The sequence below is a fragment of the Rhineura floridana genome, chromosome 11, assembly GCF_030035675.1.
Source record: "Rhineura floridana isolate rRhiFlo1 chromosome 11, rRhiFlo1.hap2, whole genome shotgun sequence".
Taxonomy (NCBI): domain Eukaryota; kingdom Metazoa; phylum Chordata; class Lepidosauria; order Squamata; family Rhineuridae; genus Rhineura; species Rhineura floridana.
Genome location: NC_084490.1, coordinates 5158571 through 5185939, shown reverse-complemented (window position 1 = coordinate 5185939; position 27369 = coordinate 5158571). Strand labels below are relative to the sequence as shown.

At 50.3% G+C, this 27369-nt stretch overlaps 1 protein-coding gene across 2 annotated transcripts in view; it reads left to right on the top strand.

The window, feature by feature from the left end:
* Window positions 1-21894, top strand: part of CARMIL3 (capping protein regulator and myosin 1 linker 3) — an 87279-nt gene extending 65385 nt beyond the window's left edge. The window contains exons 23-41 of one of the 2 annotated variants that reach the window (XM_061589143.1): window positions 1695-1788; window positions 2351-2449; window positions 2673-2801; window positions 4411-4524; window positions 5932-6107; window positions 6526-6613; window positions 7335-7463; window positions 7570-7633; window positions 9313-9527; window positions 11348-11460; window positions 11986-12301; window positions 12408-12542; window positions 12914-12980; window positions 14223-14312; window positions 16137-16270; window positions 17473-17668; window positions 18138-18248; window positions 20966-21082; window positions 21207-21894. In XM_061589143.1, coding sequence (XP_061445127.1) covers window positions 1695-1788; window positions 2351-2449; window positions 2673-2801; window positions 4411-4524; window positions 5932-6107; window positions 6526-6613; window positions 7335-7463; window positions 7570-7633; window positions 9313-9527; window positions 11348-11460; window positions 11986-12301; window positions 12408-12542; window positions 12914-12980; window positions 14223-14312; window positions 16137-16270; window positions 17473-17668; window positions 18138-18248; window positions 20966-21082; window positions 21207-21232 — 2413 coding nt within the window. In that variant the 3' untranslated portion in view covers window positions 21233-21894. Of the gene's footprint in view, window positions 1-1694; window positions 1789-2350; window positions 2450-2672; window positions 2802-4410; window positions 4525-5931; window positions 6108-6525; window positions 6614-7334; window positions 7464-7569; window positions 7634-9312; window positions 9528-11347; window positions 11461-11985; window positions 12302-12407; window positions 12543-12913; window positions 12981-14222; window positions 14313-16136; window positions 16271-17469; window positions 17669-18137; window positions 18249-20965; window positions 21083-21206 lie in introns of both variants that reach the window. The other variant, XM_061589142.1, reaches the window with a different exon arrangement.
* The last annotated feature ends 5475 nt before the right edge of the window (window positions 21895-27369 follow it).

The following is a 27369-nucleotide window of genomic DNA, read 5'->3' as shown; positions in this document are numbered from 1 at the left end:
TGTTTTCAGCTAATAATGAGGATGAATTGCTGACTGAGTTGACAAGTTGTTTGGGTTGGTAAATGAGGTGCACAGAATCACTGCTTGGGTTGACAAATCATTGGGTGGGTGGGTGGATGGAGTAGCTGGTAGACTAATTGGGCTGGATTATCAAAGGTAACTAGTTTGCCTTGAAGGATTCATTGGATGGTAGGGAAGTCAACTGAATTTAATGGCTGGACAGGCTGTCGATGTGTGAAACGGTTCAGTTAGTTGAGTCTCTTGTTATCTAGCTGGTGATATGGTTACTAATTAAGCCAATGAGTTGATATACAGTGGAACAATGATCTCAGGTGTGTCGCATTTGTGGGTTGGTTGACATGTTCATTCAGTCAAACTTGTTACATGATAATAAGGAAATGAATGGTGATACAGAGAAGTGGAAGATGAGGGATGGATAGAATTAAGCCTCAGTTCACTTTTCCCAAAAGGCAGTGTTTGGTAATTGCTGCTTAATGTCACATCAACCCACATTTTTAAGCGTATGGTGAGGCCACATTATCCCATTGTTGTCCCAGTAGAGAAGAGGGCATTTATCTTAAATAATGAATCTCTGAAAGTTTTGTCATATCAAGCCCTCCAAAACTAGTTCCTGGTAGCTGAAGAATTCACCTTAGAAATGTTCCAAGAGTTGTTTGAGACAAATGACCACTCACCCCAATTGAATATGAGGTGCTAAGGTCACCACATGCATAATTTAATCTCTGAGAAACAACCCTTCGAGTCGACTCCTTGTGTCATGTGGCATTTGCGTTCATACATAAGCACATGCAACAGTAGCTCAAAGGCTTCTTTTAATATATGGGGCAATCAAGACTGGAAAGGTGGGGGTTCTGGGGGCCGTGAATCCTGTCCATGCCTAGTCTTTCCATGCTCCCAATCTCTTCCCCTTCCCACATACATTCATTAGGAAACACACGTTAAGAACCTTGGGTTGGGAAATGGCAGTTTGGCCGGAGGGAGGTGGACTTGGAGTGTGGCGACACCTCTCTGCTTCCAGTTGACCCCAGTGGACTGGGCTGGACTCATTCAAAGGACCATTGTGCTTCTGATGCAAGCCTTTACGCTTAAGATGCAGTCTGGGCCTTTACAGCCACATGAAAAAGCAGCCTTTGCCATGGGGCGCTGCCAACATGGCTTCTCACGCCCCCCCTTTTTTTAAAATGATGTTCTTTGCACAGTAGGGTGGAGAGCCTGGCTGGGAGTCCAGAGTCTGCGAGTTCACATCCCTGCTCATGTCTCCTGGGTGTCAAGGGCCAGCTAAAGATCACCCCCACAGGGAGTGGCTCAGGGGTTACGTGCCCTGCCACCTGTGCAGCCGTGGGCAAGCTGCAGAGTCCCAAGGAGCCCAGTTGCCCCCCAGCTGGCAGTTACGGACAAGGAAGGGGCTGGCTGGTGCAGCTGTGGCAAGCTGAGCAGGCCCTAGCCAGCCAGGGAGGACTAACCTCAGAGGGAGGCAATGGTAAACCCCCTCTGAATACGGCTTACCATGAAAACCCTATTCATAGGGTAGCCATAAGTTGAGATTGACTTGAAGGCAGTCCATTTTTCCATTTTTCATTGCTTCTATATTGTACACCGCTTAGAGGTTTTTTTAATAAGTAAGCAGTTTTTAAATGCTTTTAAATAAATAAATAAAATGCCCTCCTCTGCAGCAACTACACCCTCAAGTTCATGTCCTTTCCTATGAGTGACATCACGGCAGCCTATCGCAACACCCCCGAGAGGACGGATGAGGTGTGGCAAAAGGTGAGCCCCCACATCCACCCGTACGCCCAGGGATGGTGGGAGGAATTTGATTCTGTTTGCATTTTAGTGAGAAGCTGCCTAATCTACGCTCCTTGAACCAGCCCACAAACCAAAACCCAATGATCCTTTGACATTTGCACTTCTCCAGATTTTGCAGTGCAGCCAAATAATGTGTATTTGAAAGGCATATACTGGGGGAAAGTATACATAACAGTACATATATGAGTGGAAATAAAATATAAAAATGCATTACATTGGGGGACGTTGCTTGCAAAAATGTGTGTATTAGTCAAAACTGCGTGCAAAAATATGTATGTTAGGAAAAGTTTGCAGTAATGTCCTAACGAATTTTCATGAAGATATTTTTTTCCTCACAAACTGCTGCAGAAATGGGAAAAATTGGATTTAAGATTGGAAAAATGAGAAACTGACATTGATAGGTTTTTCCCATTCCTGCATGTGCCTTCCCCCTCTGCTGGCACACAGGGGAATTGCCAAGCCCTCACTTTGGCCTCACTTTCCCCGTCTCTTCCTGCCCCCCCATCCCCGCTTCTGCCCTCAGATCCAGTGGTGCCTCCTTAGGAACAACCACTCGCAGAAGGTCCCCCAGGACCAAGCCTTCCGCCTCCACCAAGGAATCGTCACCAATAGCGCCGAGCAAGTAAACGTTCCCATCTCCCTGTACAGCTCCCGCTCGCCAGCCCTTCCTATCCCCGGGACTCGGTGCAGGCGACGTGGGATGCCGCAGAATTCTTGGATGGAATAAGCACAGCTTTCCACCCTGGAGGCTGCTGACCGGCTGGCCAGTGGCGAGGGAGGGTGAAGGACTTGGCACCTCTTGGGCAGGGCAGGAGTTAATGGCCCTGTGTCTTACCCTTCCCTAGATGATGACCCGCCTGTGTGTGAGAGTCCAGGAAGAGGTGCGGGTGCTGCGAAGCTGCTCTGCCGATGCTGTCCAGGAGGAGGTGCTCTACGCCCGGGAGCTCATGAAGGAAGCCAAGAATTCACGGGCGGTGAGAGAAAACCTTCTTCTCGCATACGTTTCCCGGATTTATTGTCCCTCAGTGCGCTCTACGTCAGCGCTGTCAGGATCCCACCTCAGGCCACCACCTGTCAGGTCCCTTCAGTCAGGATCCTGGTTTTTATTTGTTCTCTCACCGGCTCTAGCACAGATCTCGCAAGATCCCACTGCTAGGCAGTACCACCAGCCACTCCCTATTTCACAATATTGCCTAGAGACTTTGCCTTAGTCTCCTTCTGGCTTATTGTTACTTTGTGTCTGGGTGCACTTGCAGGCCACAACCCCCCTGTATCTTTGTGCCAATAAAGCATACAGCCCTGGGTTGCTGTGGATACTTGATGATACACTATCTCTTCACCGCTGCCACCATTTGATACTGTTTCTCCACCTTGGTAAATACCCTGCCCACCCTTCTGGTCTGTGAAAGCCCCAGCCAAGGATCAGGCTTTGGTAAACCACAGAGCCAAAATACAAAGGACATAGGAATACAAGGACAACATGATACATCACCCATCAGATGTCATGGATGGAATAGATGGATGGTTCTCCTGCTTTCTTCAACCACCCCCCCCACTGTAGCAGAGCTTGGGGGGCCTGAGTGCTATGAAACCTGGCTTTTTGTACACTTTCTTTTCTATGGGAAGACGTGTTCCTATGGTCTTTTTTCATAAATTCATTCCCACATATTTGTCATAAACACTCATGGGACAGTCTTGCAAACAAGCACCTTTCTGTTCTCATAGATATCTGTCTCATAAACATCCTCTTAGAGATGTTCTAAGAGATTAATATCAATTCATAGGTGAATTGGCCAGGTTATTGCTGGCTGTTCAGAAAATCCTACTAAGGTATTTTCCTGTTCTGTTCATTGTTTATGTTCTAACTCAGACTTGTTCATTTTAAATCTACTATTTTAGCTGTATGCCCAGATTTCCTGGAGAGGGAGAATGCTTTTTCTCCAACTCTGAAGGGGGGCAATTTCAAACTACTACTATATACTAGTTATAATAAATCTTAAGCATCTTCTAAGCAAATCTAAGCACATATAAATGATTTCAGCACATTATACGCATATTTTAAACCATTATCTATATCTTCCCCTTACAATCGGGAGAAAGGTTGGGGGGAAAACCACCCTCCCCCAGTAGCTCAGTTCTGGCATGAATTGGAGCCACTCTAGGGTAAACACGTTTTTTAATCACATACTTGGACATCACATCTAGTTTGACCTTTAATTAATCTGGCCTGAGGCTCCGTACACACCAAACTTTTAAAGCACACTATTTCCCCCATGGAATCCTGGGAACTGTGGTTTGTTAAGGGTGCTGGGAAACGTAGCTCTATGATGGGTAAACTAGTTCCCAGGATTCTTTGGGGGAATCCATGTGCTTTAAAGGTATGGTATGTGCACAGCCTGAACTTCAATGGATTGTCTCCACACACACGCACACTCATATCCCGCACTGCCCATAATAAGTTTAAATTTCTCCCAGTTGTTCCCTGTCTGGAGTGTCTGGAAGGACTCTGTAGATGGTTTTCATACCTGTGTGTGCTTTTTGCTATCTTCCGATTAAGCACCTTTCCTGGTCTCTCTCCCTCAGCTCTTCCCCAGCCTGTACGAGCTCGGGCACATTTTGGCCAGCGATGGGCCGGTCAGGCACAGGCTAGAGTCGGTGGCCAATGAAGTATCAAAAGCAGTGGACAAGGAATTGCAGGTAACGGGAGGGGGAGTTCCAGACTTATTTGTTTTTATATTCATTATGACTTTCCCACCTTTCCTCCAAGGAGCTCAAGTTAGCATCCTCTCCCCCCCACTTCCATTTTATCCTGACAACAACCCTATGAGGTAGGTTAGGCTAAGAGATATAGGGACTGGCCCAAGATCACCCAGTGAACTTCACAGCTGAGCGGAGATTTGAACCCTGGTCTCCTAGGTCCTAGTCTGACACTGACCACCACTCCACCCCTGGCTCTTCTTTAAAGTGCCAATACCTATGGCACTTTAAATTCTGTCTTCAGCATGGGAGATGTGTTTTGAACCAGGGGAGAGTATCTTGCCAGTGCCTACCACAAATACGCTATGGCAGGACAGCAGGGCTGGCACCAGGAATGACTGGGCCTCTGGGCAGCTGCCTGCCTGGGCCTGCAGCGACATTTGCCCCGACACCCCCTCCAAAACAGGCCATGCGGAGCTTATATAGGCCTGCCTGCCCCACCTACCTTTAGTGTCAGTGTGCATGCTCTCCCGCACTATGTGCACACTCATGCCATCATCCAAAATGGCCGCAGAGGCATCAACCCTTAGGAATGCCCCTGTCACCATCTTGGACGATGGCAGGTATGTGTGTGCAACACGCTGAGGCACGCACACTGATGCACTAACATAACAGGTAGGTGAGGAAGGAGGGCTTATTTAAGCCCTCCCCTCCCATATCGGGGGTGCCTAGGAGCGGGCTCCACCCTCCCATCCTAATGAAGAGCCCCTTGGGGGCCCCTCTGAGCCACAGGGGCCCTTGACCAGGACCCAACCTGGCCAGCTCTGGTCCCGGGCCTGCAGGACAGAGTCGGAAGCCTCAGGCCTGTGGGCCACGTATCTGGCTCTTAGGGCTCTCTGCAGGCCACACCCCTCACTGTGCCTGGTCCACACCGCAAGTGTTTTTGCCTGGCTGGAATGTGTCCCTGCACTCTGAGGATGCCTCTTGCTTGCCTCGATGGAGGATAGAGAAAGGTGTGTAGAAACTAGCACAAAACTAAAATCTACATTCATCGCTCGGCCAACTTTTGCCGCTGCGCCCTCCCACCACTGGTCGGTGGCCCCAAAAGGTTGCCCGGAAAGGAGTGCGGCCCTTGGTTCGGTAAAAGATTCCACACTCTTGTGCTGTGGAAAGGTCTGCTCCCAGAGGCCCCAAGGCCCTGTCTCCTGTGGTTGTCATAGTGACCAAATAAATTGAAGGGAAGGCACCCTTAGTAACCGGGTAACAAATGTGTGTTGCATTCTGCGAAAGGGCGGATTTGATTCCCGAGAAAGAGGGGCCCCCTCCTGTGTTTGGGTTGGCGTTGGGGCTGCGGTATCCCATGATGCTCTTCTCCTGCATCTCTCTTCCTGCTTCTCTCTTCCCCAGGTGATCCTGGAGTCCATGGTTGCCCTCACTCAGGAGCTGTGCCCGCACGCCGTCCAGGCAGCTGAAGAGCACGACAAGATGCTGGCAGCCGTTTCGGAGCGCGTTACCGTGCCCCGCAACTTCATCCGGGGGGCTCTGCTGGAACAGGCTGGCCAGGACATTCAGAACAAGCTCAAGTGAGAAAGGGGAAGGGTGTGGGGTGTCCCTAAACCCTGCGGGGAGGGGGGAAACCATGCAGAAGGGCTGAACACAGGAAGCTGCCTTACGCCATGTCAGGCCCTTGGTCCATCCAGCTCAGTGCTGTCTGCACTGACTGGCAGCAGCTCTCCAGGGTTTCACGCAAGGGACAGTCCCAGCCCTACCTGGAAACACCAGAGATTGACCCTGTGAATTTCAGCCTGCAAAGCAGATGCTCTACCACTGAGCTACCACCATATGACACTTGGGAACAAGATTAGTATGTGATATGAAGGGCCGCTGGGGTCTGGCGCAGGGGCTTGGATGGGAGGGTACCGACAATGAGTATCTGAGCACGGGCGTGTGAGGATGTGTGCTTGACCTCTCTGACCCTCTCGACCTCTGATCCCTGCTCAGCGAGGTCAAACTGTCGGTGGTGACCTATCTCACCAACACCATTGTAGAAGAGCTGCTGCAGGAGCTGTATCATGCCCACAAGAGTCTGGTGAGAGCAAGCCCTCCTCCTTCTCCTCCTCCCCAACCCTCGCCACAATCCTAAATGCTACATTACCATGAGTTAATTTAATCCAAGTTTCAACCCTGGAACCAGTGCAGGGGGGAGGTGGGGGTTGAACCAGGTCTTTTCCCTGGCTTACACAAAATACCAACAAACAAATTCCCCCCAGAGCATGTACAAAGTGCTTTCCCATCACCACTGAGCAAATGCATGAAAGCCCTTACATATCTGAGGTTGGCAGCGAGGACACCACTTTCTGTCCTGCTGGGAATATGGCCACCAATATTTGTGTTTTTTTTTTATGGGGGAAGATGAATGCAAATGGGAGTCCCACAAAACTCACTGTATTTAGGGATGGTACTCAACTAAATAATTATGCCAGCAGAATGACGTCTGCGTGTGCGAAGGGACTTCTCCCATGTTCTGTTGCACAAGGAGGAATCCTTGCACTGACGGAGCATTCACCTTTGCTTATGTCGAATACCACCCTGTGCATGCATGTGGGTACGCATGTAATTGATTCTCTTTAGGAATCACTTCCCATAAAAATATCTCGAAGTGATTTTGCAATAAAAGGATCAACAATAAAAACAATTCCATATGTAAAAGCAAATAAAGACTCTCTAGGATCACATTCCCTCCAGCACCACTCACACCCCTCCCTCATGTCCATTTGGGAGCCTCCCTCTCCTGTCCTCCCCAAACACAGGCCCAGCACATCACCCACCTCCGCCGGCTTTCTGGAGGGCAAGACAACGCCTCCCTCCCGGAGCAGTTTGGGAAGCCCCGGCTCCGTGACCACGAGGAGACCACGGACGATGAGCTTGGCTCCAGCATTGTAAGTTTGCCCACGGGTGAGCTCTGGGCAGATCCCACGTCTGCAAGCCTCAGGCTCCCTGCTGCCTTGGAGGGGTTCACCGGGCTGCCCTCTTGTCTCCCCACAGGACACCATGGCCATCAAGAGGCAGAAGCACTGCCGGAGGATCCGACCCGCTTCTGCCTTCATTAGTGAGTGCGAGAGCCGCCCGCCCCAAACATCCTCCTCCCATCCATGTCTTTCACCTCTGGGGAAGGGTTGTCACTCAGTGGTAGAGCATCTTCTTCGCATCCAGGTTTAATCCCCAGCAACACCAGGGAGAGCTGGGAAAGGCTCCCACCTGGAAACCTGGAGAGATGCTGTCCATCAGTGTAGGCCAGGGATAGCCGACATGATGCCCTCCAGATGTTGCTGGACTCCAGCCACCATCATCCCAGCCTGGGGCTGATGGGCGTTGGAGTCCAACCATACCTGGAGGGTTCAGTCCCAGACATCCTCAGGAAGAGCTAGGATAGACCTTCTCTCTGAAGTCCTGGAGAGCTGTTGTCAGCCAGTGCAGACAATACTAAGCTAGATGGGCCGAGAGTCTGACACGGGAACACAGGAAGGTGCCTCGCAAGAACTTCCCTGTTCCGTGGTCTCCAGTTCCTGGGCATCTCCCTGCGTGTTGCAAACCCCATCTCTCTTGCCCAGAAGGGGCAGCTCAGGTGCACCAGCCACCCGGTTGGCTGCCAGGCACAGGCATGTTCCCAGGGGCAGCCGGGACGCAGTTTGTTATCTCCACCAACATCCTCCTCCGCTGCAGTCCTGCAGCTCACCCAGTTCCTGAATGTTGCGGTGGAGCTGAATTTGGGCTTCTCCAAACGTACATCTTCTCATGGGCCTCATCCAGCTGTTCTCATAACTGTTGCTCTGTGCCCTATAGCAGGGATGGCGAACCCCAGGCTCAGGGGCCAAATGTGGCCCTCCAGGACTCTCTGTATGTCCTTTGGGATTCTCCCCAGGCCACACCCCTCATTTGCCTGCTTCACTCCTTCCTTGAGTGTTTTTGCCGGGCTGAAATGTGTCCTTGAACTCTACACCTCTTGCTTCTCTGGAAGACAGAGAAAGATGTGTGAGTTTATGAAAAAAGCAGCCTACTATGCAAAGGTAACATTTCAATTGATTGCTCCGCCCACTTTTGCCCCTGCCACTACCCCCACCACTGGCAACAGGGCTGGATTAAGCTGAGGAGGGCCCCTAGGCTGATTCTGAGCCGCCCACCGTCCCATCCTCCCCCGGTTCACCTACCTTTCCACTTTTTTTGCGGCTGCACGCACTGTGCGCAAAGGTTTGCCATCAATCAAGATGGCGGCCGAGGTTTCCCTAAGGGACTGAAGTGTCTCCCGCCATCTTGGTTGATGGCAGCAATGTGCACGTGTAGCAGGCATGCGTGCCATCAACCAAGATGGTGGCAGACGCTTCAGCCCCTTAGGGAAACCTTGGCCGCCATCTTGATTGATGGCAAACCACAAAAAACAGCAGAGAAAAAGGTAAGTGAAGCGGGGGGATGGTGGGCGGTTCGGAAGCTCTTGTCCTGCTTCCGCGTATCACAGGCCCCCAAGAGCTCCGGGCCCCTAGGCTTCAGCCTGCTAAGCCTAATGGATAATCTGGACCTGGCTGGCAAGCAGCCTCCCAAAAGGAATGCAGCCCTCAGTCTGAAAAAAGCTCTCACTCTAGTTCAAACCTAGGAAAGCCCATCACCATTAGCATTCCTTCCATCATGCCAATGTTCATGCCGCACATGCATGCCTCATCCCTCCCTCCCTCCCTTGTAGTGTGCAATGCTGGTCTGCCCATCCATCCCAGGATGCACTTCTTCCTCTTGCAGGCGGTTCTGAGCAGGACAGTGACCTGACAATCCCCAGGATGGGCTCCCCGCTGGGCTGGATCTCCTTGGCCAGCAGCAGCCAGTATTTGCATTCCCACAGCACGTCTTTCGAGGTGCTCTCCGACCTGCCGACGGAGGGCGGCCGGCTGGAGCACCGCACACGCAACAGGCCCCGGCCTCCCCGCAATGCACCCCACGGCGGGTTCCGTTCCAGTGTGAGTATCCCACACACAACTTCCGGAGGCGTTTCACTCCTTTCTCCTCTTTCCCTTCCTGCTCACCCTCTTATTTGTCAGTTCATCTTTTCATAGGCTCGTTCTCCATTCCCTAAGTTTCTCACCCCTTGACCTGTCCGTCCTTTGAGGCACAGAACTGGCCTTCTGGCAGGGTTCCTGAAGCCTCTGACAATGTGGCTGATTTTGTTGAAACTACAAAAGAAAAGAGAGATGTAAGGAGCAACCCTGAATTGCACTCCCTCATCAACCAAGAGGGACTGCATCCAGAGTAAGGATGTGCTAGAATTCCGCCCAGTTTGGATTTGGTACCGAATTTTCCATTAATTTGCTTATTCTTAGTCGCTGAGGACCAGATTTTAATGTAGTGAACTTCTGCAATTTATTTATTTATTTATTATTTGATTTATATCCCGCCCTTCCTCCCAGCAGGAGCCCAGTTGTTTTTGAAAATGGACTTTAAATTTTTTTTAAAAAGCCTCTAAAACATAGATTGTGATAATTTAAAAATGATATTTCCTTCAAAATATCAATATTTTTAAAGGAAATAGCGATACTTCCTTCAAAATATCAACATTTCCTTAACAAAATATCAATATTAATATTGATATTTTTTCCAAGCGGGGGGGAAAAATAGATCAGTAAAAGCAGCCGATGGAGAATGAACATGAACCGATGCCAGCCTGTTAGGTCGACAGAATGCTTTTGAACCATCAGCCAACAGATCCCACCCCTAATCCAGAGTCCTGCCACATATGGTGGTCATGGCAAAAGATAGTGGCAGGGAAGGCAGATGGTTTCACCAGTGATTAGGCCCAAATTGGGCCCAATGCCATGATGTGGTAGTAGCAGGTCCAGCACAGGATACAACAGGATCCCGCCTCCATCCTGCCCCCTTCCACTCCCAGAAACCCGCATTTTGGGGTTTTCCTCTGGATGCCACACATTTAGCAGGCAGGAGCTGTGTGCCGGGGGGTGACAGGGCAGAGAGGGTGGCCAGCAGGAGACCAGTGGCGCTGGGCAGAGGGACACACCTGCCCAATCAAGCACCCGTCCCTGGCCTGGTGCCATGAGGTTTCGATTGCCCTCTTCGCCAGCATCACCTCCCTTGTTTCCTAGGTCATAACCTGTTGAATTCGCCCTCCTTTCATCCACTTACCATTCTCATTTCCTTACTCTGCCTTATTCACATTTTATATTCATTTACTCATTTGCTCACATGTTCTGTGTGTCACTCATCTAGGTTCTCTCATTACCTTTCTTTTTCCGTCCTTTTTTTGGTTTTTGTTTACTTTTTAAATTTAAGTGTTCCTTCATTCTTTCCCATCCATTTGTGCTTTCCCATTTTAGTCCCTTCAGTCTTTGCACATCACCCCAGCTCTCTGCAAACCCTCCAAAACTGACATTGCTCTTAAACTAGGAAGTCCCGCCTATTTGTAGGTTGGCAGTTCCTGTTTAGCCTTTACTTTGGTGGTGAGCATGGGTTGGGGTTGGGAACTGAACCATAAAACAATACTTCAGTAGCAAGACAGACATTTCTTTTTCAAATAGGAAGACTGAAAGTTTAGGTATTTTCCTAGACAGGAAGTACTGCCCACTGGAGGTGGAACATCCTCTTTTCCTCTGTGAATAAAGTGAAGATGCTCCTTCTAAAACAGGCATGGGGAGCCTTTGGCCCTCCAGATGTTGCTGAAATACAATTCCCATCATCGTTAGCCATTGGCCTTCTTTGCTAGGGCTGATGGGAATTGTAGTTCAGCAACATCTGGTTAAAGTTAACAAGGCTCTCTCTCCCCTCTCAGAACCGAATCCTGGGGTCTATTGAGTCCCGCGAACAGGAGAATGGGTCGGTGCCACGGTTGGACGAGGGTCTAGATGAATTTTTTAACAGGAGGGTGCTTGCTGACAACACCAGGTAACACTTGTGTATTATCCCTTCCTCCCGCCCCTCCCCCCGATGGTCCCTGATGCAGAGTATTGGTCCCTTTGCAGTCTAGCTCCTCTGAATGTCCTTTCCATTGTGCTGTCATGACGATTTATGCTCATGATGGCCTTGGGGTGGTTGTATGGTCTCCTGCGTTCAGTACCATTTTCTCCCTGCAAACGTTTTGGGGTGGGCGTACGGCTTCATTTCCAATTAGTGCATGCCGTGTAGTTGAAATCCTGAAACCCGCACATGTTCTGGGAGCGGTGGGTTGCCCAGCTTTTGTTGGGCGATAGCTCCTCCAGATGACGATAATGCGGTAACGTTTGGGGAGGACAACCAATAAAGTGGGATGCTGTATGGACGGTCCAGTATAAATCCACCACTAATGCACTCTTGCTGCGTCAGTGGCACATTGCAGAATCCTCCTGCAACAAACCGTCAGCCTGGAGGGGCCCTAATGGGTCTCCCCACCTCCTCAGCTACCGCAGCTCCTCCGCCTTTTCCCTCTCACAGCGATGCCCGGACACCTAAGGGCTGCGGGGTCAGGCCGGGACCCTCCGACCCCCTCCCACCCTTGCAGAAGAAGAGGAGGAGGGGCCTGTTCCATTTCCGCAGGCATCGCAGCCTCAAGGGAGAGCAAGACCCCGAGGACCTGCCCCCAAGCCCTCCCCCGCCTCCGGTGGGTGGGGATGAACAGAAGCCCCCACTGCGCCCTGCCCTCACCCAAGAGGAGGAGAGGAGGCTGGGGCAGGACAACGTGCCTCTTCCAAGAATGGGGCCCACGGGTCCAGAAAGTGGGGTGAAGGGTCTGCCAAGCAGGGGACAGCAGGTAAAGAAAAGCTTTTCTCTTTGGAATGGGGACAGCGTGGAGGGATGCTCAGAGGAGCCCCCGTGTCATATTTCCTTTCCTCTCTGCCCCCCCTTCCACCCGAAAGGGTTCCAGTCCTGACGCAGGGAAGGCGGAGCCAGACCCCAAAGGGGTGGAGCTCCTGCAGCCGTCACGGGTCAAAGGTGTGGCATTGCCTGGCATGGGACACGCAAAGGGGTGGAGCCTGGATGCCAAACTGGAGGTAATTGGTTGCTAATCAGGGAGCAGGTGGGGCTTCTGGGAATCCAGCATTAGCCCGTTCCTTGCATGGAATTCTTTCTTGCATGGATGGCTTTAAAAGAGGATTGGATCAATTCTCGAAGGGGCAAAAGGCTATCAGTAGCCACGATGGCCACGGTCGATCTCCACGTCCAGAGGCCTCTGAATGCCAGTTGTTGGGAACCGCAGGACAGAGTTGCTCTTGCGCTCAGGTCCTGCTTTTGGGCTTCCCGTAATGGCTGTCTGGTTGGGCACTGTGAACCGGAGGGTGGACGAGACAACGCCCTTTGACCTGGCCCAGAAGCCAGGCTCTTCCCATCATCTTCCTTCACGTGCTTTGTTGTCCTGTTCCAGAGTGTTGTCCAGGAGCAAGAAGGGAGCATGAGGGACAGGCAGAGAAGACGCTCTTCCCACGACTCAGGTGTGCAGCCCTGCCCAAGCCGCCTTTGTAGGTCTTTCCTGCCCCGCCCACCACCCCACCCCTAAGCGCAACTTTCTTCTTAAGACAATGAAGGGAACTGACTAAACTCAAGAGACGTCCCTTTGTATTGGTCCAGATTTAGCATATATTTGGAAATTTGCTGTTCTCCCAGCCTTGATTTGGACTCCCTCCCCCCTGCCCGCCCCAGTTGAGTTTTCGAACCACAGGGACGCCATTCAGCCAGAGCTAAGCCCTTTGAGGTCCTGCCAGATCCTCCGGCAGAGAGGAGCATCTCTTTTAATCCCTTCTGACTGAAGTCCAGGAGGACTTAAGGGTGCGTAAACTAGGCCGAATTACGCCCGTATAACTTGGTTTGTAAAAAAAAAAGTGAAAGCAATCCAGTTAAGTATTTGCTTGCTACATTCAGCATACTATTTATTTATATTTATTTCTTTTTATTATTATGTTTATATCCCACTTTTCCTCCAAGGAGCATACAAATATGGTTCCCCCCCCCAGTCTTATCTGCACAACAACCCTGTGAGGTAGGTTAGGCTGAAAGACAGTGACTTGCCCAAGGCCACCCAGTGAGCTTCCTGGCTGAGTGGAGATTCATACTCTGCTCTCCTGGGTCCCAGTCCAATACTCTAATCACTACACATGCTCTTCCCACCTCTTCCGAAAAAACAAGAACATCCATAACCAAGAATTAGGAAATTCCTTCAATTTCTGTGAACAAAGCTTGAGATTTTTGGGCGAGTCGGAGCTGGATTGCTTAGGACTTCAGTTTTGGTCCCAAGTACAGTAGGGCCCCATTCATACAGCTGGTTATGTTCCAGACCCCCGAAACCCACCTAAAAGCGGAACTCCGTCAATAAAATGGCGCCTGACACCCAAAAAACACCATAAAAACAGAACAAGTGCCGTATGAGTGGGACCTTACTCTAATTTTAGCCGCCGTATTAGCAGAACGCCGAAATGCAGGCTGCCGAAAAGCGGGGCCCTACTGTAAGTGTGCACATAGGACTACAGTCTTGGGCTGGTTTGGGCTTGGGTTCAAATCCTGCCTCAGCCTGCACATGGCCTCTTTGGGTGTCACAGTGTTGCAGGCCTGACCTCCCTCCTTCCTGACTGTAAAATGGCCAATACATTGACCATATTGGATAGGGAGGACCAAGTAACTATGTGTTTGACAGGGCAAAAACAAAAAGGGCTGACTTTTCTGTTTTTTAAACTGCACAGGGCAAGGGGGGTGGAGGCCCCATCCTCCACTGCAGAGTTCCAAGCCAAGTTTCGCCACTATTCACCGGGCGGAAGCCAGCTGGGACATAGGTGGGTATGTTGGCTGCAAGTTTCCTACGTAAAAGCAATGCCAACTAACAAGACGTTGAATTGCTAGGTGGTGGTGGTGTTGTTTTTAGATAGCTGCTTTTCCCTGCCCACCCCAAAAAAGGGCTGGAGAAATTCATAGAAGATTATAGGTCTATCAACAATGATTAGCCACAATTGACCATGATAGGATCAGTCAGTTGACTCAGAGGTCATCTAGTCCAACCCACCGACCCCTGCTAATGCAAGAAATCTGCTACTACATCGTTCCTGATAGGTGGTCATTCTGTCTCTGCTGAAAAGACCCCCAGTGAAGGAGAGCCTGGCTCCTTTCTGACGATGCCAAGGATTGTACCACTCACACCACTTGCCTGACATACGAGGCAGATGCTGCCACCCACAAATTATTATCTGGCTCAGATTAAGAAGAATCCTACCCCTTCCCTCCCTTCTACCGATCCAGCCCCCAAATGCTGTACCGTAGCCAAGTAATACTAGTTTTGTCCCTATCCGTCCTTCTTGCAAGGACAGCACTGAGAGACTTGAGGAAGCTGACAGCCAGAGCCACCCCCTGGACTAGTTGTAAGTAAGAAGGCAGGCAGGCGGGGGCTGGCTGAGTGTGGGGGGCAGAGCCCAATGTGCCCAAGTGGGCCAGTCTGCCGTGCTCTCCACAGTCAGGATCCCTCGTGCAGAGGTTTCTAAGTAGGCTCAGTTGAACATGTAAAGAAGCGCCCTTTAGACCTTCCAACCCGACATGGCAAAGTTGGGAATGGAGTGCACGGGGACCAGTATGTGGGGTGTGTTGTGTAAATTTGTGCATATATTAGCAGAGTACCTGTAACTCAGGGGTCTGAGCTGCGTGTGTGCCAGTGTGTGTGCGTTTACCTAAGTAGCAGGCTTTTACCCTGCATTGAGATCACTGAGACGTAAGACTTAGTAAAAGAAGAAAAGCTACTTTATTTATAGAAATACATAGTAGATAGGAAAGGCATACCTAGTTCTAACTAACTAACTAAGTTGAAGGCACAACACCCAGGTTTGGGAGTTGCCCTCATGGCTCAGGAGGGAGAGAGCAGAGACAACGGTGTCTCCTCTCTCTTGGACAGTCGAAGAAGAAGAGAAGGGCGGAAGGAGGAGGGGCAGATAAGCTTCCCTAAGAAGTATCAGTCTAACGACAGGAAGTCAGTCAGAGCATTACAGGTAAAGGTAGTCAAGCCTATCCATCTGGAGGACCCTAACTCTATCCCCCTTCTGGAACATAAACAAAAGAACAAAATAGGAGTTGCTTTTGCCCCACTTCCAACAGGGTGATATTGAGGGAAGGGCTGGCATCTCTCTCTCGCACACACCCCTGTTCCGCCACCACTTGTGTTTACATTCCCTCTGCAGGCATAACACCTGTGCAGGTCTCCTGGGTATTATGTATGCATTTATTCACAGCATTTGTTCCCCACCCTTTACTCAAAAAGACTCTCAGAGCAGCTTAAAAAAAAACAGTCCTAAGACACTCTCTGCCCTCAGGCTCAGACTCTCGAAAAAGACATGACACGCAAGGATAAATGGGAGGGAGGAGGAAAAAGGAAGCTCAAGCACAAGTCCTTAAAAACGACAGCCTGTGTCAGTGGCTGTTTGGGATGTCTTGCCCTTGATAAACACTCTTTCTCTCCCCTCACTCCCTGATCAGATCCAGGAGCAGAGCTGATGGCAACATTAAAGGCAGCTTGTGCCACATAGTCCTTCTATGCTTCTGGTAGATGAAAAGTGTTTTTTTTTAAGGGTTGGCCCTGATCATCTCGTTCCCTTCTTTCTGCTCCCTGGCATGTGCAGCTGAAGAAAGTTCCCTGCGGGAGAGCAGAGGACAGGAATCCCTCAAAGATATTCCTCCAGAAGAAGCGGATGAGAGAGGCACTGTTGTGGCCACCCTGACCTTCGAGAAGGTCCGGCCAATGGTGCCGGCCAAGGCAAGCGCATAGGTCTCATGGGATTCGAGGGGCAGGAGTGTGAGGACAGAGGAGGAGCTGGGGTGTATGTGAAGAGGGGAGCGGGCTTCAGCTTGGGAGGTGGGCTTTAGAACCCCCCCACATCCCAATTCAGCAGGCTGAACTGGAGCTATAGGGGCAACTCCAATGGCCAGGAGTGAAAGAGGGCACTTCTAGACTGCCCGCTATTTTCAGGTGGGATTCAGTGGCAAATTTAGGCTGCACAATCGTAGTTGGAAGGATGGTCTTGCATTACAAACCTGCTTCCTTAAAAGATTGGACATGTGTGCAGTAAGGAAAGTGACAGGACACGACATCAACTAACCTCCCCATAAACAAATCAAAGTGGATGCTCATTGAACAGTCAGCCTGGTTTAATTCATCTTCAGAATGAATGCTCAGCAAAATAGGTTGTCTGGAAGTGCTCAGAGAAGTTTTTAGCAAGACACCGCAAGTCTTCAGAGAAACTCACCCAAGTGAAGCTCATCCTGTAGAACAGGGGTGAGAAACCTGTCGTCCTCCAGAGGTTGTCAGACTCCAACTTCCATCACCTCTTGACCATTGGCCATGCAGGCTGGGGCTGATGTTTGCCCAGCAACATCTGGTGGGCTACAGGATTCATCAGCCCTGTTGCAGAGGCTGCCATGAACATCTTACAAACTGGGAAGGGTTTCTCTTGTTGAGTCTACTTAGATCCACAAATCTATGCAGATCTGCACCACAGATTCAAAGCACATTCAACGCATGTTCAAAGCAGATGACTCTGTCCCCCAAAGAATCCCGGGAACTGTAGTTTCCCCCTCACAGAGCTACAATTCCCGGCACCCTTATCAAACTACAGTGCCTGGGATTCTTTGGGGGGAAGTCATGTGCTGTAACCGTATGGTGCAGATCTTCTGGAGTAAGCATGTGCAGGATTTTGAGTTTCACTGAACTCTTCTTCATCAGATGGAGAAAGGGGGGTGCGTAGTGCCTGGGTGATGATGTCCTACAGCAGCAGCCTTCCCCAGGGATCTTGAGGGCCACTTCCCCCAGCCCAGCAAGAGCTGGTGGCGAGGGATGCTGAGATTTGTCGCCTGGAGGACATCAGATTGGGGACGCCTGCCCTAGAGCTGTGGAGGGTGGTTCTTTCTGCCCTTCCCCCTCTCCCCCCCCTCACCCGTCTTCTGCATTCTGTGCAGCAGTTCAGGGATCTGCCATCTGCCCCCTGGCCTCCCAAGCCAGTCGCCCTCCCCAGGGGCCAGAAGTCCCCCAGCCAGCCTGAGAGAAGCCGTAGCAACGAGGAAGCCGGAGGAGCGGGAGGGGCCACCCCGGAAGAAGCGTGTACGTCCCCCCCAGTAGCCCAACCCCGACGCAGAGCCAAGGAACGGGACAACGAAGGTGACGTGAGAGGGGTGCAGCAGCACAGGGCCTTTCCTCTCCTCTCCCCGGGTTCCGATCTGGGACTGGCCAGCAGAAGGAAGTCTCCCTTCTGGAGGCCATGGGTTCTGCTTTGCCCATGGCAATTTCTCTCCCCCTCCTCCAGTAAAGCGGACACTTACAGAAACAGGAAGCTGGGTCCATGGGTCCATCTAAGCTCAGCACTTACACTGACTGGCAGCGGCTCTCCAGGATTTCAAACAGGGGCCTGTCCCAGCCCCACCTGGAGATGTCACGGGAGAACTGAGCCTGGGACTTTGCACGTGCACAGCAGATGCTCTGCCACTACGCTGTGGGCTTTTCCCAAAAACATTTGGAGCTGCCGAATACTGAGGCAGATCCTTGCCCAATCTTGGCTGTTAGCAGACCTCCAGAGGGAAGGCCGAGAGGGGAACGGAGGGATCTCTAATGCTCCTGCTTTACCTCCTAGGGGACCCTGAGGTGGGGAGGAAGGCAGCCCCCCTCAAACCAAAGAGGACGCGTCGAGCACAGTCGTGTGACAAGCTGGACTCGGATCGAGGCCGAAATCCGGGCTCTGGAGGTGAAGCATTTATATACACACACGCACATGCCCCCCTCCAGCAGGGGATCTGAAAGGGGAACGGGCGTCGCCCAGAGGGGACGTTACTCCACAGCCTGCCTGTCACTTCCATGAACGAATTTTTAAAAGAAGTATCCCGTGGGGCTCCCGCCTCGTGGCGAGCCACAATCCCCTCATCTCAGAAGCACAGTGGGTTAAATGGGAGGTGGATCCATATACTCTGTGCATGCTCAGAGGCACTCTGTTCCTTATGGGAATGTCCCATGCCTGAGCTTTGAAACACCAGGTTGTGGGGCTAAGCCTGTGCCCTTTGCTCATACCCCTTTGGGAGGTTATAGGGGAAAGTAACATCTGGCCGTGGATGCCAGATTCAGCAGTGGAGGCATCCAGGGAGGGGGCCTAGACTCACTCAAATGGCTCAGCAAACCAGCTCACCTCCGCACTCCCCCGGCTCTGCTCTCGGGCTGCCCTTCGCTCTGTTTCCTTATGACAGGATATTTATTTATTCAGTTTATGCCTTGCCCTTCCCCCAGAGTAGCCGAGGGTAGCAAACGCATCAATCATAATAATTAAAAAATTAAGCATTCTAAAAAGCAGTTTAAAACATTCTCTCAGGGTTGCCAGGAACAGCGGCTTTCAGCCACCAAATGCCTGGGCAAACATGAACATTTTAAAACTCCTCCCAAATGTCAATAATGAGGGAGACATTTATAATAATGTACCTCACCAGGGAGGGCATTGCACAAACAGGGAGCCATCAATGAAAAGGCCCTGGCATGGGACAAAGTCAACCAGGCAGCCCCCAGGGACGGCAAAAACAACAAGGCCTCAACTGCCGATCGTAGAGTCCAAGATGTTTGATACTGGGGAAGGTGTTCTTTTAGGCACTTGGATCCCAAGCCATTCAGGGCTTTATCTGCTAGAACTAACACCTGGACTTTGGCCTGGCTGGCAGTCAATGCAATGGTTTCAGGGCTGGTCCAGTCGGTCTGCCCCACTCAGCAGCCACATTCTGCACTAGCTGTAGCCTCCGGACCATCTTCAAGGGCAGCCTCTTGAACGGCCACAGGTCAGCCATCTCTGACTTGTGACATTGCACAAAAAATGTAAGAAAAGCACTGTTGGACCAGGCTGAAGCCAGCCTAGTTTGGCATCCTGTTTGCCACAGTAGAGAGCCAGACAGGAACCCAGGAAGCTGCCTTATACCAAGTCAGACCATTGGGGTCCATCTAGCTGAGTATTGCTTACAGGGCCGGTGCCAAAGGGTGGCCAGGTTGGGCCCTGGCCAAGGGTCCCTGAAGGGCCCTTCATTAGGGTGGGAGAGTAGCGTTCCCCTTCCATGATCCACTGCAGGGTCCCTGCCGCATATTGCAGGGACTGAGTTTCCAGGCTGCCTGCCGGCTCGCTCGCTCCACCTACCTCTCTTCTATCTTGCGGCTGCACGTACTGCACTTGCAGGTCTGCCATCAACCAAAATGGCGGCGCAGGCTTCTTTAAGGGGCGAATGCCCCTACCGTCATCTTGATTTATACAGGCATGTGCGCACATGTAGCATACTGCGCATGCGTGCCGACAACCAAGATGGCAGTGGGGGCACGAGCCCCTTAGAGAAGCCTCTGCCGCCATCTTGATTGATGGCAACCCTGCACGCGCAGCAGGAGAGAGGAAGGTGAGACAGGCAGGAGCCTTGTGCCCAGAGCAGGCTGGTGCCCAAAGGCCCAGTCATGCCTGGCACCAGCCCTGCTTGCTTACACTGACAGGCAGCAGCTCTCCAGGATTTCAGGCTGGGTCCTCTCACAACCCTACCTGGAGATGCCAGCATTAAACCTGGGACTTTCTGCATGCAAAACAGATGTTTATTTATTTATTTTATTCGATGTATATACCGCCCACAGCCCAAGGGCTCTCAGATGTTCTGCCACTGAGCCAACCGCCCTTAACTGCTTCTGAAACCCACCGCCTGGGCAGGAAAGTAACAGCCCTTTCTCAGTTTGCTCTCCAAGAAGAGCTCTTTACAGTTGTGCTGTCTCTGAACAGGGAAGCTCCACTTAGTTATCAAGGGCTAATGGCCATGGATTGCATAAAATTATGGATTCCACAAAGGAAGCCACAGACCTGAACTTACAAGATCTGACAGACGCTCTTGGAGGTCACTGATTCACAGGGCCGCCATAAGTCGTGATCGACTTGAAGGCACGTAACAACAACAGATGGCCATGGAGAGGCATTTTCTCCTCCACTCTCTGGTCCCCTTTTAAAGCCCCCAAAGCCATACTTGCACAAGCTGTGGGGCCAAGACTGGGATGAGAACCTCAGAAGAGCCTGGCTACTGGATCAGGCCAAAAGGGGCCCATCTAGTCCAGCATCCTGTTCTCACCATGGCCAATCAGATGCCTGAATGGGAAGGACCTGAGAGAAACAGCCCTCTCCCCCCTTGTGGTCTGCAGCGACTGGTCTTCAGAGGCAGGCTGTCTCCAGTGGAGGAAGATGCCAGCAGCTACTGTGAGCAGCTGGAAAAAGTGGCAGGTGTTGAATGGCGACTGGAGGGGTGTGGGTGGCCGGGCAGTTCCAGAGGGCCTTGTATGTCCAATGGCCAGTCAGTGGGGTACAGGGCACGATTGAAGTGTTGTGATCGCGCACACACCACCCAGAGCTTGGTCCCCGTTGCTAACCTCCTCTCCTTTCTGCCTTTCTCCTCTGCATCGCCTCCCCACCAGGTGCCAGCGACACACCCCTGCCTGACCCCCCTCCCGCCCCCCCTGAGTGCAACCTGCCCACCTGGAAACCTCGCCCTGCTGTTTCCCACCCTCTCGTGCCAGCGGACCGGACTGTGGGTAAGGTGTAAATGCCCCCCTACACCCTGTTGAGGGACAATGAAAGATTCATGCTCTCTTTCCCATCCTCCTTGCCTCCTTCCCCTTCTCCCCCCCCCAACTTTATAGCTCCTTCTTTCTTTAGGAACTCCCACATCTGGGACAGAGTGATGGACAGGCGCTCCCTTGACGTTGCTGCCCCTGGAAGCTGTGATGCCCGTTCATCTTCTGGCGGAAAGAGCGAAGGAACATGAAAGCTACAAAAGAGAGAGAGAAACGTGGGGGGCATCCCCCCTCAGCTCTCCCCCTCCCACAGAGAGGGGGCGACCTCCCACCGTACAGAAACCGTCCGTCCGGGACTTGCTAGGACTCCAGTGCTGCTGGTCTCTGTCGCCCTTCTGTCCCACGCCTCCATTTGTGCCTGTTTTTCTCCCCTCGCTTCTGGGTCAGACCTCCCCCCTCCACCGGCCCTAATGCCCCAGAGGGACTTGGGGCACCCCCCCTTTTAAAAATCAGGACGGTGACAAAAAAGCCACAATTAATTCCCCTCTCCCTTCACCCCTGCCCCCAAATACTTGGAGGGGGGCGGTATTGAGATTTGAGCGGAAGATGCCCATTCCCTGGGCAAGGCATTGGCCAGGGGCTTCTTTGCCCTCCACCCCCCATCTCTTTCTCCAGTCTGAGCATCCAACCCTGCCGGCCCCTGCATTTCACACACCCCTTTCCCCTCCCCCTGCTCCCTACATTCTCACTGTTCTATTTTAAGCTTGTACAAAAGGAAGAATAAAGAGAGAATCATAATAAATTATATATGGAAATTAAAAAATAAAATAAAAAACCTGTTGGGGTTTGTAGCTGCTGATGTTGCCGTGGAATCCTCCTCTCCTGGGAACTCATCAGGAGGGCAGAGACCGTGTGGGTGCACCCTTGTCACGTACAGAGATGCTTGCAAGCCCAGTTGGGGGTTCAAGAAGTTGGGCTGATTCTCCTTCTGAGCAGGGATGGGAGAAAAATGTCCATGTTGGTTTCTCTGAGTGGCACATCTTTTTCCAGTTCTCTACATTTCCACATGCAGGTGTTTTTTTTTTTAATTCTCATGAAAGTTCGTGAGCATTGTGCAAATCTCTCTTGCTTTGGAAGGCAATTTTCTCTAATATACAAGGCATTTTTATGTTACTTTCACTAATATATACATTTATATGCACACTTTATACATTTTTTGTACCTGGCTGCAGAACTGCATTGGAGCATGCGAATTTTGAAGGATGGCTGCATTTCAATTTGCATATTGTTTCCCAAAAGCTTTTGAAATTTATTTTTGTGAAATTTTCCCCTCCTGGATCAGGTGGTTGAGGTTATCACCACTGATGTTCTCTTATGTTGGTATGATAGATGCAGATTTGCACCAGAATTTTGTCTTAGGACATATTCCTGAAGAAATAAATGTATGACAAGAATTTGAGACGAGGGGGTAAGAAAACTCCCATTGTTGCAGAGTTTCCATTTTCCATCTGAGGAAGTACGAAACAAGATGCAATCCAGGTGATCTCGTTTTATGTCTACTCGGCAGCTAGTTAATAACGAATAACTGGAGTACTTTATAGTGGAGCACTTTATGGATATTTTATTTAGTAGCTTATCAGCGTGTCTTTATATACAGTATATTCGCATAATTCTTTATTTTTCTTTCAAATATTGGTTTCTTCCTGCGTGTAATTTCTGGATAAGTTTGTTTATTTATTATTTATTTATTACATTTGTATACCGCCCCATAGCTGAAGCTCTCTGGGCGGTTTACAACAATTAAAAACATTAAAAACAAATATACAAATATAAAAACACTTAAAAAAAAAAGTTCATAGTAACAGCACCATCTTCTTGCCTGATTGACTCTGCCTGCTTCACCATGGACCCAGAGGGGGATAAACTGAGTTCTGCCTTCAGACAGTGATTAAAAATGATGGGTGCTAATTGCTGGTGTGTATGCATGTGCATGTAATATGTCCTAAAGCAACCTCCGTGTACTAGAGCAGCTGTCCTCAGCCTGGTGCCCCCCAGATGTTTTGGATTACTGTGCTGGCTGAGGCTAGATAGCTGTAATCCAAAACACCTGGCTGTAGTATCCCCTAATGGCCAGCAGGTGGCAGAAGTGATACTGTCCAAAAAAATCTCCATAGAAGAGGGGATGCCAAGGTTACCTATCCATGCCTTTGTCCTTTTTCTGCTCCTCTTTTTCTTTTCTTTTTTAGGTCTCTATTTTTCTCCTTTCCTTGCTTTCCTGCCTTCCCCTCTGCTCGCTCTTAAACCGCAGGGATCCTACCACTGAGCTACACAACCCCTTCCCAATCTTCAACCTCAGTTTTCTGCTTTTTAAAAAAAGAATCAGTCAGCCTAAGAGAATTTGCTGCCTGAGGTCAAGTTATTTTGGCAGTGCTGGCAAATAGTCCCACAAGCACCTCTTCTCATCCGGGGCAGTAAAAAGAAAACACCACTAATAACATTTTGACCAGTGGATTGGACAACCCGCTGTCAGTCCTGTGGTGTTGGAACGATATCATGTAATTGACAGGTGGGTTGCCACGGCCACTGGTCAAAAGTTGGCAATTTGTTGCCTTTTGCTTTCAGAACACCCAAAATCAACTGCCTGAGGTGGCTACCTCACTCTGCCTAATGGTAGAGCAGCCTCTGAAAATAAACCTATTTTCTACTCCTACATAGATCTACTAGTGCAAGGTAGGGAGCTTCAGGGCCAGGGACCAAATTTGGTCTCACAAGACCTTCTGTCTGGCCTTCAGGACCAGAGGTGTAATGGTCCCGGGTCTCAGGGGTCTTAGACCCTTTCCTTTTTTGTGAGCAGGGTCCCTATGTCTCCAGCATCCTATGAGTCAATCTGCATGAAAGGGGAGTGTGGTGGCCACTGAGAAGAGTCTTCTACCATGCTTCCTTGTCCTTTCTGCTGATCAGAGCCAATCAGAGTGAAAGAAGGTGAGTCAGCCACCAAGAAGACTCTTCTCAGCAGCTAACACACTCCCCTTTCATGCTGATTGGCTCCTAGGGACATCTGTTGTTGCTGGAGAACTTCCATGTGGAAAGAAGTGGGTGTGGAGATGATAACAGAGAGTGAGTGAGGAGGCGTGGCTGTGAGGGGACGTGATGTGACTATCATGAAGGGACCCTGCACTTCTGAATTTGTCACTACATAACGGCTCAGGACTGTCTCCACACTGCACCCCCTCCAGTTGCTAGGAGACTGCTGTTCCCCTCACAGAACTACCATCCCCAGAGTTCCCTGGGAAGAGGGATTGATTGCCAAACTGCTAGGGGGTCTCCTAGAAGCTCTCAGCCCTCTTAGCAAAGTACACTTCCCAGGATTCCTTGGGAAGTGGAATAATAGTGGAATAAATGGGTGGTGAGAAATGTGCCCACGGTTAAACAACATTGGAGATGGAGGAGGGGGGGGGAAAAGCTGAACATGACGGTGAAGCCCCAAAGTCTGCTTTTAAAAAAAAAACACCGCAACAGCCTTCAGGTAGCGTACAGAAGGCACTGGGTAGTCTTAAACAGCTTCGCTCCTCTGCTAGGTGCTGCTAACCAGCTTTTCAGGTTGCACCAACAGCTGCTGCGACACAGAAACAACCAGCCAGGGCTGTTCCTCCCCTCCCCCCATATATATATGGACCAGTGTGGTGTAGTGGTTAAGGTGTTGGACTGCGTCCTGGGAGACCAGGGTTCCAATCCCCAGATAGCCATGATGCTCACTGGGTGACCTTGGGCCAGTCACTGCCTCTCAGCCTCATGAAAACCCCATTCATAGGGTTGCCATAAGTGGGGATCGACTTGAAGGCAGCACATTTACATTTTATACGTGTGTGTGTGTTTGTGTGTAGAAATTATAAGCTCTAGCAGATACTCAGATCCGTCCCTGTTATTAGACGAAAGCCGAAGTGAAGGGAAATGTGGCCATCCTTATGTAAGCGAAGCTAGATAAGAACAGAAGAAGCGCCTTGTTGCTGGATCATGCCAGTGGCCCCTCTCCGCCAGCATCCTCACAGTAGCCAACTAGATGCCCTAATCATGGGAAGCCCAAAAGCAGGACCTGAGCACAGCAGCACTGCACTCTCCCCTCCTGCGTTTGCCAGCCACTGCAGTTCAGGAGCATACTGTCTCTGACTGCGGAGGCAAAGCATAGCCATCAGGGCTAGTAGCCACTGATAGCCGTAAACACCATGCATTTTGTCCAATCCTCTTTTAAAGCCATCCAAGTTGGTGGCCATCACTGTCTCCTCTGGCAGCGAATGCCAAAGTTAAACTCTGTGCTGCGTGGAGAAGTCCTTTCTTTTTGTCTGTTCTGAATCTTCCAACATTCAGCTTCATTGAATGTCCACGAGTTTTAGGCTTATGAGAGAAGGATAAAAACTTTCCTCTATCCACTTTCTCCACACCATGCATAATTTTATACACTTCTGTCATGTCACCTCACTGTGGTGGTGCACGAAATAAAGCGGGGGTAAGGAACCTTTTACAGCCTGAGGGCTGTATTCCCTTGGGAACAACCTTCCAGGGGCCGTATGCCAGTGGTAGGTAAAGACACAAAGATGTTCATGGAAACATCAACAGATGTGATTCTCACCTCTGTACAGCAGGCCACATTTCACCTGCACAAAATCCAGAGGTTTCTAATCACACAGCCCCTCCCCAATATTTCGCCACCCTCCATCCGGGAAAACAAGAGGCATTATTACATTTCAATGACACATCCCGTTAGGCAAAAGCACGTGAGGGGTACATGGCACAGGGTCAGTGTGCATTGTGGTCTGGGGAGATTCGTGAGGGCCAGATAGAGAGTCCTGGAGGGCCACATTTGGCCCCCAGGCCTGAGGTCTCCAACCCTGCTGTAGAGAGTCAATAGAAGAAGCCATTATTGGGTCATATTCGATAATGGTTGGAGGGCATGTACTCCACACCTGAGTCCCTTCTCCAGATGGCAGAATAACATGTTGCTCTCCTGGATGGTTTAAGTTTAGTGTTTTTCGAAGAAGGCAGGGTTGTAAGTTTTACTCAGAGTAGACCCATTGAAATTTATAGACCCAAGATTGTCAAGTTGATGAATTTCAGTGGGTCTACTCTATGAATAACATTGGATACCACCCACACTGCTTTGTAGCTTTTCTTTTTTCACATCTTTCACAGTCTCCTCTGCCCATCCTCTCTCTCTCTCTCTCTCTCTCCATCTCTCCATCCAACCTCGACTGCTCTCTTCTCTCACATCAACCATTATCAGGGGACTTCCAGACCGTAGCTATTTTTGCATAGGATTCAGTCATGTACCTGGGCTGCGTAATGGAAGTTGATTTGGAGCTTGTGCGCAATTACCTCACATTAAAACAACAACAACAGACTTTCCAGATGGGGAAAAGTGACAGGAGAATGCACAGGGAAATGTGGGATACATTTCCTTGATGCAGTGTTGTCTAACCTCCATGCAAACAAGTCAGGATGAATCCTCAATAAACAGGAAGCAAGAGGGGCTTTTTAGACCCAGAGAGATTTTGTTTCATTATTGCAAGGGACAGATCAAACCACTTGCGGGGGAGCCATTTTTAGTCCCCTAGTACCATGGACTGCGAAAAAGACAAATAATTGGGTGTTAGAACAAATTAAACCAGAACTCTCACTGGAAGCTAAAATGATGAAACTGAGGTTATCATACTTTGGACACACAATGAGAAGACATGATTCACTAGAAAAGACAATAATGCTGGAAAAAACGGAAGGGAGTCGAAAAAGAGGAAGGCCAAACAAGAGATGGATTGATTCCATAAAGGAAGCCACAGACCTGACCTTGCAAGATCTGGTTTATAACAGATGCTATTGGAGGTCGCTGTTTCATAGGGTCACCATAATCGACTTGGAGGCACATAACAACAACAGATCAGTATTGCCTGCTGACCAGCAATGGCTCTCCAGGGTTTCAGAAAGGGAACATTGCCAGCTCTACCTGGAGATGCTATCAGTGATTGAACTTGGGCCCTTCTGCAAATGCTCTACCCCTGAGCTACAGCCCTCCCCCAGCAGCTCTTTCCAACATTTCACAAGGGAACGGGAGGACTCTGCATGTATCGACATATGAAAGAAGGATGGGCTGCTTGAGCCCTCCCGGGCTATTAGATGCTGGTGAAAGCTTTCCTCCGCCTTCTCCTTGATGTGTTTGCTCTTCTATGCTGGCCTGTCCTCCACAGACTTCAGCGCCAGGAGGAGGGTGTTTTGTTCTTCTAGACAAAGATATACTCTGAAAACCATAATTTGTC